The sequence below is a fragment of the Hermetia illucens genome, chromosome 4 (genome assembly GCF_905115235.1).
Source record: "Hermetia illucens chromosome 4, iHerIll2.2.curated.20191125, whole genome shotgun sequence".
NCBI lineage: Eukaryota > Metazoa > Arthropoda > Insecta > Diptera > Stratiomyidae > Hermetia > Hermetia illucens.
In genome coordinates, this window is record NC_051852.1 from 107,169,384 (window position 1) to 107,185,184 (window position 15,801).

The 15,801-nt window shown below is 41.2% G+C and overlaps 1 protein-coding gene across 2 annotated transcripts in view; it reads right to left on the reverse strand.

Annotated features, from left to right (window-relative positions):
* Positions 1 to 1,619: 1,619 nt before the first annotated feature.
* The window catches only part of LOC119654581 (apolipoprotein D-like), a 28,366-nt gene continuing 14,184 nt past the window's right edge, over positions 1,620 to 15,801 (reverse strand). The window contains exons 1-4 of one of the 2 annotated variants that reach the window (XM_038060039.1): positions 9,980 to 10,311; positions 2,459 to 2,681; positions 2,013 to 2,371; positions 1,620 to 1,882 (exon numbers count right to left, since the gene is read on the reverse strand). In XM_038060039.1, the coding sequence (XP_037915967.1) occupies positions 1,757 to 1,882; positions 2,013 to 2,371; positions 2,459 to 2,681; positions 9,980 to 10,102 (831 nt within the window). In that variant the 5' untranslated portion in view covers positions 10,103 to 10,311 and the 3' untranslated portion in view covers positions 1,620 to 1,756. Of the gene's footprint in view, positions 1,883 to 2,012; positions 2,372 to 2,458; positions 2,682 to 9,979; positions 10,312 to 15,801 lie in introns of those variants that run through there. The other variant, XM_038060038.1, reaches the window with a different exon arrangement.

Here is a 15,801-nt window from a genome sequence, read left to right on the forward strand (position 1 = left end):
ATAGCACTCTTTCTATTTCCATGAATGAGGAGAACATCAAAAGCGCCTAGCAATTTGCATATGTAGATAGCGTTGTTTTTACCTTTCGCTGTCGCTGTCGTGCTCAAAATCTGCACATACAACTATCTCAACACCAACATCAACTTCTTTCTGTGCTGCAATATAGTAGAACTACATGGAAAGTAATCACCATCGTTACTCGTAAGCTTGAAGTCTTCGTCAGCTCATGTCTGCGTTGCATTATAGGGGTATTCTGATCTGAAACGGGTTATGTCATAGAATAAAACCCACTATGATTTACATCTCGACCGACTTAGAACAGTGGTGGAAGAAAATCTTGAGGTGATTTGAAGGAGATCCAGGAACCGACAGCAAAGTCACATAGGTATTGTTGATGGGGTAGAAAATGTTATTTGTTGCTAATCATGTCGACCATCAATACACTCAAATGGAGTAAAGCCGCTAGGTTCGACGATCTCCCCGCAGAGTTATTTGTTGCACCTGCAGTTTTTGCAGACCTGCCTTTTCCAAAAAGTCGAAAAAGGGGATGATGGTTAACATTCCATCGAACCGCACTCGTTTGGAATGTAACAATTGCAGGGATATCTGTGTACTCCTTGCATAGCAATGATAATAGATAAAATAATTCTGGAACGTATCAAAGAACATCTCCAAAGATTTATCGATAGATGGCAGACAGACACATAAACACCCTAGGAATCATTTTGGGGACAGTGCCCCGAGTTTAGATCTTCGCTTCACCTGCTTTTCATCGATTTTGAGAAAACTTTCGATACTGTGAACAGGGAGTATATCTGGAGTGCTCTACGCAGCAGGGACATTCCAGAGAAACTAACAGTTGTTATTATAATAGCACAAAATTCCACCTGCTTCACCGAGGTAAAATCTGAGGGGAATTTGAGGTCCAAAGTGAAGTCCGTCAGTGTTGCATCTTGATTTAATTCTTGCTATCGGTGATGTTCTTCATTCCAACTTGTCCGGAGGACGTGGAAGATTTCAATGGACTACGACATCTTTTCTCGAACATCTGGACTTCGCTAATGACATCGGTTTGCTCCCTCACCGGGTCATAGTCCTTGGCCAAGTGGCTCTGGATTTCTAAGTAAAGTGGGCCAAAGATGACCACCAACAAAACAGGTTTCGCAGTCTGACCGTACATCGCCCTCTCCTTAACTGCGTTAATGGGCAGGGAATCCAAGTCGTCGATCCATTTGTATATCTTGGAAGCGTGGTTGCTGCCAACCGTGGCCCCGAACGCGTTAACAGCGCTAGAACCGCTTTCGCTGACTTGTCTGTCATCTGGAAATACAGTAATCTCAACACCAACATCAAGTACAGACTGTCCTATGCTAATACTCTTTCTGTATTGCTATATGGAAGTAGTACATAGAAAGTGACTAAAACAGCAAACATGTACAGGCAACTATCACCATTAAGACCCTCCAGCTATCACTAGCTTGAGTCGACACTTTGCTCCCGTGAAAATACCATACCCATTCTGGTATGACCAGCGTATATATGTATACGTCAAGCATATTGACATATAACATAGGCACCTATAATATATAATTTGCGGTTAGGAATAGAATACAAGCTAGGACTTTTTGAACATTTTATTTATTAAAATTCATACTATGTAGTTCATACATATCTAAAATATATCTTACTGATCACATTCTTTCACTAATTCAAATTATGGGCATCTGTTAAAACACGCTTATCAAGTATTCCAATTTTATACCCGGATCCATTCTGCATCACTTTCTCCAGGTGGAAATATCATGTTTTTGGCCTTATCTGAAGAAACTACTGCCACAGTAGAAGAAACATTTTTTCCATCATCGCTTACTTGATGATAAAACTGCAAAGAAAAACGTTAGAAAAAATTAACCCCAAGAATCAGAATTAGGACCAATTGAAAATATTTCTAGCAAACTTCAGATTTAAACTTTTCTTCTAAAAAAATTGTTTTAACTATGTACTTAGCCCACCTTCTTTCCTGCGATCACAACATATTCCACACCATCTCCAATCTTTCGCCCGGCCTGGCGGAATACGTTTGCAATTCTACGAACTGAGAAAGTTTCATCGTCAATGTGAATATTGAGTCCTTGCGATTCGTTTTTAGGACATTCAGTTTGCTCGATAATACTCAAATCGAAAGGATCAACGTTGAATGAGGACAGGCGAGACCGCATCTTGTCGATAAAGATCTTGTCAAGATCACGGGTTCGGGAGAGTAGTGTTGCAGACCGTCGATGTAGAAATCCTAGCTTCTGGCATGAGAATATTCCAGCGTATTGTACGTAGTCTGACATGAATATTGTGAAGGATGAGCTGCCAAAAATGTCTGCAAAGGACACAAGAATGAGGGATAAGCGTATCTTCTAATTCAGAAAGTGCTTGAAGATTAAGTAATGAACCGTCGCCAACTCACTTAGAGGAAATTTAACTTGCATTTTTGCAGGAATTTCTGGATCAGGAATTGAAATTTCGCCAGTGTAACTATATTGATGTTTGATTCGAGTTAAACTAAGGGCGAAATGTTGAGATGTTTGTTTGATTCGATATTCACCAGGTTCATCCCCTAATGTAATATTATAGACTAGGCAGGTGGATGCTGTCGAAGTCTTCTGAATTGCGTACCAAATTCCTAGAAACTGGAGAAGAAATTGGTTCAGAAAGTGTTATATTTAGTGAAATTCTTGAGTTAAAATGAAAAGAGTAAACTAAAGCAAACTTTAATATATGAAAAGATATTTAAAAATATATAACATTATTCGCATCATTAAGAAAGCTATGAATCCTAAATAGTAAACACAAGTGTAGTTTTCCCTAGAAAGGTACTTGCCCTTGAAGATAAGATGAAGCAGATTCTGAAGGTTGAAGAGAAATAAGGAAAACCATGAGTTACCAATACTATTGGAATCCAACCGGTATAAAGCCATACAAACTCAAATTGCGAAGTTTTTAACGCCCCTTTCAGATAAATATAATTTCCGCATCAACGGAACCGTATTTGCGATACGAAGCAACCTGAATGTAACGCTTACAACGGTAACAATATCTTTTAAAATTACGCAAATTAAAAGATGTCCACTGAACTCTCTCGCTTTATTATCAATCTATTGTCATCCAAAATACAAAATAAGTTCTAGATAATTACCAGGCTCTGCACAATAAGCTCACACTAGAACATACGAAACTCCCAAGTAGTCGACCTCACCAGACTTTTTACAAAAATTGCTGACACTTACGTCGACAAGGCGAAGTACACTATTCAGATACTATCTCACCTCTGCCCTATGAAGCAACGTTACCGAAGGCGACTATTAGTATCGTTGGCTCCAAATATATTACTTCAAAAACCCAACCTCAAACAAAAAAGTTTTTGCCTAGACTTAGGCCAGTAACGGTAAAAACCGGCAGTGTGTCGTTCAATGTGATTGACCCACGTCTGGCTATCGTTTTTATACAGGATATGGAAGAAGGGGCTATTGCACCAGATTAATCCTGTTCAATAGCGAACTTGTATAACACCTTGAAGTTTTGATCAAAGTCGTTCCTTCCTCCTAAAATACATCGGTCAATCGAAACACACATTCCCCAAACTTACCTTCTAAGACCATAGTTGTTTTCCTGTTTCCTGTTTCCTGTTTTCCTCCCCTCCTAAGCCACCTTGGTGGTGAGGTAGCCTGCAGTAGTTTACTATTGATATGGAAGCAACTACGGATAATAACTTTCCAAGCGATAAGAAATCAAAGATTTCGAACCCATTTTGCCCGCTGCCGGGAGGGAGGAGTTTCCTCTAAGAATCGCAAAAGGTAACCAAGACAATTTACGATCATCCAGAAATGCTTGGATCTAAACCAAAGGTTAATAATCAAGGTTTTCGTGATGGTATCCTGAAATTGTAGTGCATCGAAGAAGCTGTTTTAAAGTGGCTTCCTCTTTTAATTCTGGTGGTCCGCCTAAGTTCACCATTCTGAACATACATGCAAATGGGAGTGTACAATTTTTTTTTCACCGTAAAGTCATGTAAGGTATCAATGAAAGGTCTCGATTAGTACTTTTCACTTCTGACATTTAATGTCCCCCCCCCCATCTGTCCAACCGAAAAATCTAAAAAAAATCGCCAAGCTAGTTCAAATAAAGTTAATAATAGTATATATAGTATATACATAGTATATTAATATAATTAATATTAATTGATATAATTTTTTATTAATTAACAAAACTCCCATTGAGTTCATCCTGGATTCACAATCATGCTCCTACCAAGTTTGATGGCAATCGCACTATTATTAATAAAGTTATAACAGGTGAAAATTGTCGCTTCAATACAAATTCTAAGATTTTGTTTGTGTGATTTTTTGTCACTTTCCGAAGCTCTTCCTTCCTCGGCAGATTGTGCGTCGCCTTCATTAATTTTTCCCCCGCCCTCCAAGTTGCTTCACAGGCTAGCATGTAGTCTACGGTATTCTCGGTTGACAACCGCTTCCCGGTGTGAATTTCCGTCTCCGCTCTGTGTGCGGTGAACCTCGAGTAGTTTAAAACAACTTGCTCCTCATTCTCCGGAATCATCACGCTCGACTGTAGCCGCATAAAGCAAGATGAACCATACAACTCTCGAGATAAGGAACTGCTGACTTTGCCTAGGACTACCTGTATTCGGTAACATTCTTGCCACCAATGTAGCAACCCCGGAAACCTTTGTTGCTTAATACTTTTAGCCTTCAGTTAACCATGACTCGTAGATATTTAAGCGTTAATTGCGAATGTATGATGTATTCGCCAATTTTGATCTATTTCAACCTTTGCTTACTTCGCTTGGGAAAAAAACTACCTCAGTTTTATGCTCTGAGAGCGCTAGATCCCGAAGACTATGCGCACCAGGTATTTGGGGGCGCCTTATTTGGCTAAAGCCGCAATTATTGCGTTCTATTTTGCAGTATTGAAGGTATTCTCCGCAACGAGAGTGATTACCACGCTAGATTGATTGGCCTTCATTGCTTCCTCCCAAATTTTCGTCACCTCACTGATCGTTGATATTGCCTTTGGAGTACGGGAATCCGAAGGGAGTCAATTATTTCAAGGAAGTGTTCTCAGAAACTATCGAATCGAAAAATTTGAAAAAATCATGTTGGTTCATGCACATGGTATCTAGGCCTCAAAATACTTTCCGTTTTGATATCTGGTCAAATAAAGTTGTATTACTATATTTTACATATTTATTGCAAACCCGCCTTAAGTTCATACTAGACCCGTGAAATTGCAGTAAGGTAGACTTTGATAAGCAGCATCATACTTCAAAGTTTGGTGGAAGTTCTACTATTATTAAAAAAGTTATAGTAGGCTAAAGTTGCCTCTTTTGTGTCAAACTGGTACTCCCTAAAAAATAAAATGTTTGTAGCACATCGAATTGACGGGTACATTCAACATATATACACCACGAACTATATATAGTGAAACCATCGTGTAATCAAATATTCTTGTATAAGAAATCAACAAAGCCTTTCATACCTGAAGCGTCTTACTTCCAACATGTTTTTTAATAACTCTTCCGAGAAAGTAGCAAACCTTGTGACACAGGCTGCTTGTGTTTTGAACAACAATGTGCCGCACATAATATGGTCACGTAATTCACGCTAATGAGATTTCATTCGCTAAGATTGGTCTGAACATCGAAGTCGATGATAAGCGACCAAAATGCCGGGCAAAAAAACGGTGGTTGGTCTGATACGCTAGCTGAGGATTAAACAGCCTCGCGATTGCATATAGATCAGACTTTTGACCCCGCTTGTGTACAGGACAAAGGCTGACGAAAGAGAAGATGTGCCGCCCAACTTCGATTATATAAGCATACTTATCGAAGGCGGCAAAAGATTCAATTATGCTACCATTCATGAATCACGGCAGATATTTCAAGTAAAACTATCCATCAAGAGCCGATAAGTAGATATATGTATGTAGCTAATCTTTCTTTTGAATTGAGGTTAAAGCTCTTCGCGACGAAGGTTCATCCGGTATGAGGTGGAAATTCCACTCGACACGTCGGTAGATCTTTTGAGAAAAGTTCACTTAAAAGTGACCCTTGTGGAGTACATATTCAGCTTTAACCTGCAATGACTTACTGGATTTGGCGATGGCCGAAGGACCATCTTAGTTAACCGAATTCGATCAAAAAGGCAGAGCTATTCCAAAAACTTACAAATCTGGCTAAATTGACCATGAAAGTCTGCCCGAAAATACTGAAGCTTCACTAAGGTATCCCCCAACACGCGCTTGCACAACCCTGTGTTATTTTACAAAATTTCACGTGTCCTTTAATCGATGCGTCAAACCGCACCGTCACCTGAAATACAAAAAAGTGTTCAAACCAGAAGCTTCAGGTACGAAAAGTTTTCTGGCTTTCGAAAAGGTACCTTGGCTGCTACTATTTAACGTTACGTGGTTGTGTTCTATGCTAGGAGTTCCTGCTCCAAAGATGACCTAAAGGTTCCAAGAGCTTATTTGAAAGTTTCTGACTGTCACTAACTTCTAGTGGAAATCCGGTCGATGTCATGCACAATTGGTAGTTATTTAGCTTTCCACGAATTTACGCGTTATCTATTCAACTGGGAGCCAATTACCTTCTTGCTCTGCTTTGCTTTCGTTTAACTCTGCGAGTTTTCAGATATTCATCGAACCAGTATCAAAAGATTTTGATGTACCTCAAACAAATCGAAATAATTCACCACACTATTTCCGTAAAGCGGAATTCAAAATGGCAGCGAGCAGAAACCAAATATCCACCTCTCATTTATCACTTCATCACTCCTCCAAGAACAAAACAATTTTCCGCCTCTCATCGAGCTGGCCTCTACGGAAATAAAAAAAGTCTTTCTTTTAGGATTGAGGAGTCCTAAGTCCGCATCCACTTGATGTCAGACCGAACCAAATGGAAAGCAACTTGCTCCCACTCTTTATGGTCCACGGACTCCCCTTTTTCGGGTTTAGCATCCAAAATTCAAAAATTGAAAGAGGGGCGGGGATGACTACGGTTTCGTTCCAGGGCAGAGGCAACTCATCAGACACTGCCTCACCTCTGCCCTGGGAGCAGCATGACCGAAGCGTCTAATGAGTTGCCTCTGCCCTAATACGAAACCGTAGCCGTCCCTCTTTCAACAAAAAGTCTCCGCGGTATCAGCTGTTTTCCTGCAATTCCCCGGGACAAACGCTAAGAATGCATTTGCTAGCCATGCAATATTTGGTGAAAAGAACAACAAAAAATTAATGATCATTTTTGAATATTTAAAAAAAATTATACTAGGATTAAAAATATAAATAAAGTTTTGGTAAGTTTAAAAGGTGGAGTTTTGTGACTAAAGTTTTGAAAAGAAAATTAAAATAATCATCAATCGAGATGGGAAGTCGAAATTTAAAAGGGGGATAATGGAGGTGATGAAGGAAGCTAAATTGAAGGAAAAAGAAATATGCTGCATACAAGCAAACGAATCTTCTTGTCAACTCAAATCAAATCAATTATGCGCATGCTGCGAAGCCACAGATGCTACAAACCTTATCAGTGTAATACAACCTAATGCACAGATCCACATTGAATAAATTTAAAAAATCATAATCTAATATGAACTAATGCAGAAATTCTGTTCGAATAAATTCATGTGAAACTTTCCTTTAAACGTAAGCTATCGATGGAACATTGATCTAAAGCCTTGTAAAAACAAATTAACAACATTAACAGTACAACCTTGATAAAAACAAGGCTGAAGGGCATTAGAAAGTAGTCGATTTCTAGGCCACCTTTCAGGTTAGACAGCAAATATCTCTCAAACTACTAGAGTGTAGGCACTGACTTGATTCTGTCTCCCAAACAGGCATCCTATATTCCAGGATTCACTTTATTTTTCTGCCTAGGCACTTGGCTACTTTTATTAGCTATTTAGCGTAATCAGAGGGCTTGGTTTAAAATCTTTAACAACTTAATCGGATTCAAATTGTACTTGGGACAGTCATTCTACAACTCTCCGCTTATTCGCTACAATTCAATGTTTTAAAAATTCATTTTGACATCGGCTTATTCTTTGAAAATTCACTGATTGTCTTATGGTAAATGAAAAATACCTCATAGCCGAGCCGTAGAGAAAGAATTTGGGCCTGAGATAGAAGTTTAAAAAATTTTATTTTATTACATGAAACGGACAACTTTGACATAGGTGTACTATAAAATTCGTGTGTTAGTATACTATTATTAACTTTCTCACCCCCACTAAGAGCTCCTTCAAAAATTACTTATAATAGCTTTTTGACTGTATTCGTGGGAAAAAATTTCACAACCCCTTTTTTAAACAAAACCTTTTTTTTAAACAAAACCTTCTTAAAATCGATTGGTCTGTCCGTCTCTCGCACAAGATTTACTCCCACATGGAGCTACGTCACGAAATCTGGTGAAAATATGTAGTCTATAAACCGATACACAAGCAACGCATAATTTCGTGTTGGGTTTAAGAGGGCTCCCCAAATATGCGAAAGTTTTTTTCTTCACAGAATACAGTCATGGGTGAAACACCGTGGAATGAACCCTCAAAATGTGCGCCTCAAAAAGCGATGCTCTTGTTCTCAGAACCTATCATCATCATCATCAACGGCGCAACAACCGGTATCCAGTCTAGGCCTGCCTTAATAAGAAACTCCAGACATCCCGGTTTTACGCCAAGGTCCACCAATTCGATATCCCTATCTCAGAACCTATACAACCTAAAAATCTGAAAAAATCAGAGTGATGCATCTTTACAAAATCTAGGCCTCAAAATACATCCCATTACAATATCTGCTCAAATAAAGTGAGTAATAACATATAATTATATTTTAGAAATTTAACCGAAATGAACTTAAGGGGGTCATGCTAAAAGTACAAAATTCGGCATCAGAATAAGTGATAATAATAATAATAATAATCGTTGGCGCAACAATCCACATTGGATCAGGGCCTTGAAGTGTGTTAGAGCACTTCATTCAAGACCAAAGTTTTGTATTTCACGTGAATTTATTGCACTCTAAGACATGTGTGACGTCATTATCATATGAAGTAAACCCATATGAACGACGGAGTTTGAAGACATATCAAAGAATATTTTTAGCTTTGTACGAATGGAAAAACGTGCATAGAAAGTTTCTCACACAAGATGAACACAAAACTTTTTTAACCAAAGCGTCCAGCTTCCGGTATTCCAACTTGTTATTTTCTGCTAAAGAAGCCTTAAAAAATAGCATATTGAGGTGAAAGATCATCCAGAAGTTCCAAGAACTTCTGTCGTATCATCTCGTATTGACTCAAAAACAAATTTTTTGTTATCAAAATGTGGAAGATACACGTACTGTGCTGAATTTGCATAGAGGAGTTTCGGGAAATATTGTAGAAAAATAGTCACACATAGACCAAAAACGAAGCAGTCATACAGAAACATCTGAAATCATGCTGAGCTATCACCCACTGTATATTAAGAGAAATATTAGACGTAATGACCTAGACAACATATCAAGATTGAAATCGGTGTGGGGGCTACTAATCTAAATAATGCGAAATCTTGACACTTTAAACAACTCTAACACGTAAATTATGCGAGTTTCATACATATGTACATATGCATCTACAATAAGAATATGATAAACGATCAGATCAATGACGGTGATAACATCTCTAAAATCGGAGGTGAGACCGTTTTTCCAAATACTAACCGCCAGTCTACCAGCTACAAAAAGCACCACTACGTCGGGCAGCTTAATCCTCTTATATCTTTCCTGCTTTCTTGTATCTCGGCTCGATAGATACATGCAAAAGTCGGCAAGATACAAGGGGATAGAAACACCTGGTATACTCAAATTTATTACTAATGTTTCTTTCATAATCTACAAGTTGAAAAACAATAATAAACACTTCCTGGTAAGCGTGAATCACCTGTTTCATATTAAATCCACTCATAGGTTCTACAGTCGGGCAGGACCCGGCATGGTATGTATGCGAATGGACCACTTCGAACGTCACCACAAACATTGCGATTAAACATAGAACTTTCGCCATATTCAGTCGATTTCAAATCCACTACGCACTTTCAATTTATGCACAAAAAATGTAATTTGTCTTATCACTAAAGTTTAGAGCTTGAGCCAAAACACTGTAGTAGAGTCACCGCAACTTTTCACTGATCTCCGTTTCTTTCCGGTAATGGTCCGACTAATGTTCTAAGCAATTTATTCTATGTAGATGGCTCGCAACCAGTTTTATATCTGGAAGCAAAATATCTTCAAACCGTGCTATATTACTAAAGATGCCCCGCATCTCAATCAATGAATGACTTATCAGTTAGGGTAAAGCGGTAGAACCTGGCTATCGAAAAGAGAATTACCATTCAAAGAAGCTTCTCCAATAGAACGAAAAGAAATTTTACCTATAGAAGGTATTGAACATTCTGTCAAAAAAATATGGAGAATCAGTCAGTGTTTCTACAGCAACTATTGAAAAAATTATTGAATATTCTCCGTTTTGAACCCTCAAGTCTTCCCCTTCCTCCCTCACCATCTTCCCAATAGTGGTATAAAGGTATTTAGTTTCAAAAAGTCCTAATCGAGGCCTTTCATTTGATATCACACATGACCATATTATGAAAAAACAATATTCACACATTTTGCAAGTATGGGGAGCACTCCATAAATCCAACCCAAAGTCCTTAGTCCAGTCATTGAAGATTTCAACCCCTGAATTCTTTCAGTCAAGACCGATTGTCTTAAATTTTCGAATAGAAGGTGGTATACAAAAATAAAAGTTATATAGCGGCGTAAATTTTTTGCCGAAATTGAGCTAAAGCTTTTTAAGGTCCCTTGGAGACATTTAAAATGAGATACAATAGAAATCGGTGGGAATAATAATAATAATAACAATAACGAAACTAAACTCCGCCGAAGCCGGTCCCAAGCCCGGTTGTGAAAGGAGGAGGGATGGATAGCTTCAGTCTGAATGGCTGTACGCCACCCCAGCGTCTCAGGGGGTAGGTAAGGAAAGTGCAGGACCTTTGCAGTCTTGCAGATTACTCACTAAGGAAGCTATCCCAACACCTGGCAGCTAGGGATAAAATGCACCACCAATAATGAGAAGAAGAAGAAATTTGAGGTCCGGTACGGATAACCGGCGGGAGTCGTCTGACTTGTTGACTGGGTCGGGCTCTCGTAATGGACAGCACGGCGTCGAAACCGCTAGTCGTGGGGCGGTTCGACGTCTAGGCGCCACGACGACCAGGAGCACTGCTCCGCCTGCTGCAGCTGTTTCGCCACAATCTGTCGCGACCACTTCAGCAGGTTCGCGTAGGAAGCGGATGAAATGGACTGAAGAAATGAACCTCTTCATCATCCGCTACTACTACGAAATAACGGCGGGGGCGGGTACAACATCTTACCGCCCCTTATTGCACCACAGATTCGTCGAGCGTTTCCCGCAATTCGCGCACGTGACTATGCAGCAAGTCGCAGACGAGTACCGCTTTATTACCCGCAGCAACACAATCCCGGCCACCATCAGGGAGCGTGTTCGACTTGAGGTCATCGGGGTAACTGGTGACCGAGATTCGATAGGGGCAGAGGCGGCGGCATCAACAACACCACGCCGCAATGCAGGCAACAGGTTCAGTACTCGCCGAAGCACTCTTCTCCACCGTCTAGCTGAGGTTTCCGCTGAGGTTCGGGACGAATTCCAAAGAGCGTGTATAGAATTCTCGGATATGGATCCTTTGCATAGACCAGGTATTCCCAGGCTCTATGCATCTCTAGCAACTCCGGGAATTCTATCTCAAATCAATGATGAGATTGCGTCTCGGCTGTGTGCTGATATGTCGCTGCTGCAACTACAATCACTTGTGTATTGTGGTGCAGTTGCTGCTATCAGATTGCACGGTCAGAAGATTCGCTTTCGTGTTATTGGTTTGAGTGACAAAAGAGATCCACCATGGAAAATTCGTCTAGAACGTCGGCGGGACTCACTAAGGCAGGACATTGCTAGACTGATTCAGATCAGCACTGGCAATGCCAGCCGACGGTGAGAAATAAAGTGCAGAGGGTTTACCGGAACTATGCCATCGCCTGTGAGACACCCATTGTTGAAATTCTGGACACACTAAAACAGAAACTTTCTGTCATATGCAGTCGGTTACGACGGTATGGCGAAAGTTATTCCAGACGTGCCCAGAATGCAACATACGCGAGGAACCAGCAGAGCTTTTTCAGATCTCTCTACGAATCCCAACAGAGCGCCCAGACAATACAGTTCTCGGTGACGGAAGTGAAAGAGTATTGGAGTGGACTTTGGGGGTTACCAGCCCAGCATGCTGAGTGGATCACCGCCGAAGGCCCCTGCCATGCCAATACACCTGACAAGAATTTTGCGGATGTTACCGAAGAGGAAGTTCCACGAGCCTTAAGCAGTTCGAAGAACTGGAGGGGCCCAGGTCTGGATCGGGTGCAGAATTTCCACCTTTCCTCACTGCGGGGATTACCTACCTTATCCCTAAGAAAGACACGGTGCAAGACCCCGCAGACACAAGATCGATCACTTGCTTACCAACCCTCTACAAATTCAACACGTCCATTATTAGTGGAAGGATCAATGCGCACCTCGAGATCAACAACATTCTGTCCGAGGAGCAGAAGAGCTGCCGAGTTGGGTCAAGGGGTTGCAAAGAGCAACTCATTATCGACTCGGTAGTTGTAGGACAAGCAACTAGAGGCCAAAGAAACCTCTTCAGTTGCTATATCGATTATGCCAAGGCTTTTGATAGCGTTCCGCATACCTGGCTAATCGACATCCTACATCTGTATCGCATTGATCCGAAACTAATAAAGTTTTTGGCGACAGTCATGGAAGGGTGGCATACCACCTTATCGGTGCGTACATCTGAGGGTGTTAATACCTCAGAGCCCATCCGTATACGGAGGGGCATCTTCCAGGGGGATTCATTGAGTCCTCTTTGGTTTTGTATGGCACTGAACCCCCTTTCATGGCTACTGAATGATGCTAGAGGGCATGGTTTTGCAATAAAATATGGCCTACGTGCTAAGTGCGAACTGACACACTTGATGTACCTAGATGACATCAAGCTGTATGCTGGTACTGACAACCATCTTAGAAGTCTGTTACGAATAATATACATGTTCAGCCGGGATATTCGGATGGAGTTTGGATTAGACAAGTGTCGAATCCAAGCCATCCGCAAAGGTCATCACGAGCCGCATGCCGGACATAGCATTGGTGACCTTCACATCGAAGCTATGACCGAGACAGACTTCCACAAGTACATAGGAATTCTGCAAGGAACCCATGCTCGAGTTGGTGATCTGAAGGATGCTCTGCTGTCCGAATTCCTGCGACGCGTAAAGCTGGTGCTGAAATCGCATCTCTCGGGGAAGAATAAAATAAGCGCGTTGAATGTATTCTCTATCCCTTCACTGGCTTATGTATTCGGAATATTGCCGTGGACGAAGACCGATCTGGAAAACGTCCAGCGGCGGATACGGACAACTATGTCCAAATTCCGAATGCATCACCCAAAGTCTGCCGTGGAGCGGATGAACCTGCCTCGTGACATCGGAGATAGGGGCGTGGTTGACGTGACGGCACAACATCATCGCCAAGTCGACTCGCTGCGCGCTTATTTTTACAGCTAAGAGCAGGTGAGTTCCTTGCATGCGGCTGTCTGTAAGGCAGACTGTGGGCTGACTCCACTTAACTTGAAGGATCGATCTTTCAATCCTCTGAGTGGGGTGAAGTCGGACCAAGAGGGGATCGATGAATGGAAGTCGAAGGCAATGCACGGTAAACACGTGAATTGTCAACAGATGGCTGTGTGCTGGGGAGCTCTTTGCTGAGACGGGGGGGGGGGGGGTTCGTGTGTGCCATTCAGGACGGCGTGGTTGCCACCCGAGCTTATAAAAAGCTCATCATGAAAGAACGGGTGGAGAACGACCAGTGCAGAATGTATGGTTGGACGTCAGAGACGTTGGACCATCTTATTTCTGTCTGTACTGTTATGGCACCGGTGCAATACATCACCAGGCATAATGCTGTATGTAAGGTTATCCATCAAAACCTTGCATATAAGCATGGGCTGATCACGGGAACAAGCCCGGTTTACCGATATGAGCCGCAAGCAGTACTTGATAGTATGTAGATGTATTGGGACCGACAAGTTCTGACTGATCGCCACGCTCTACATAACAAGCCTGACGTACTGTTAGTTGACAAGACAGGTCGCTCCGCGTATATTATTGATGTTGCTATCCCCCATAATAGCAACACTGAACGGAAATACGTGGAGAAGAAGGTGAACTATGAGCCATTAGCTCGGGAAATCAAGGAAATTTGGCGTCTCGAGCGGGTGGTTGTAGTTGTATTGTCAGCTACAGGTATTGTACCTAAATCCCTCACGGCTTCCCTTGATGTCCTGGGACTTTCGCACAGTCTGGTTCAAACCATGCAAAAGTACACCATTCTGCATACGTGCTCGATGTTGCGGGGAGTACTCGACGGATTCTCTCACTGACCTGCCACCGGCTATCACCACCAGCGTCCCTTTAGTTTTTAAGTAGGTAGGATCGTCCGAGCCTAAATGCTTGGCACTTAGTGCTAGTATTAGGTAAAATCCGGCATCTGCCGAGATTGTGATAACTCGGAAACAATAATGGAACTATGATCATGATTTTTTTATATAAAAATCAATAAAATCAAAACCTGTTTTTACCACATAATTGAAAGAAGGCAAATCACTTGAGAATCTACTGTATTAAAGCTCTCGAAATAAATTCTTAAAATTTGGTAGATTTAAGATTTTCAAAAAAAAATTATTCTTTTGTAAAAATAAAAATATGTAAATTTAAATATTGACCATTTAATCGATTTCTGCGGTTATTTCGAAAAAACACCACCTCCTTCCCAGAGGGAAGCGCACATTGGCGCTATAACTTTTGCTTCTTATGCCACCCTCTACCCCACCCCAAATGTCGTATCAATCGGTCTTGACTGAAAGAATTCGGAGACCACAACCGATTCTCAGCTTCAATGACTAGACTACCTCCTATTTACTGCATATGAAGAATTTTATAAATCGCACATTGGGTGTGACTTACAATCAACAGGCGAACAAACAGACATTCTGTTTGGGCCCTCAACTAATCAGGTCGTTTTATCTCTTGATAAGGATTTGCCACTAATGTGAAGAAAATCGACCTCGTTTGAACAATCATTCTTAAAACTTGTTTAACGGGACCCTGCCTCATCGATCAGCCACCAGGAACTTTTATTGTTATGTCCCTCAAAACGCCGCAAAACTGGCGGCGAAGAAGAAATCCCACTCAGCAATAGTTCCAACAAAAGCTGCAGCACTGACGAAGACTTGTTCAACTTGGTTATCCAACCGAAAAAAAGAAAAGATTAGTACTAAAATTGTACCCGAACAGAAAGCAAAAGTGTCCCATCCACCAGCAAATAAAAAAAGTGAAAATCCCGGTATTCTTCTTCTTCCTCAGCCTTTGTCACGTTCAGAAGCGGGATCAGCTCGTCTTGATCGATTGCGCCATTTTTTTCTGTTGCATGCCTAATCTAAATAGACTCGCGAGCCTTTCAAATCCCCATCTAACGTATCAAGCAACCGTTGTTTCAGCTGACCTTTTGATCGATTCCCATCGATCTGGCTGTTCACAGCAATCTTTACAAGGGATCGAACACGCCCCTCTCGCAAT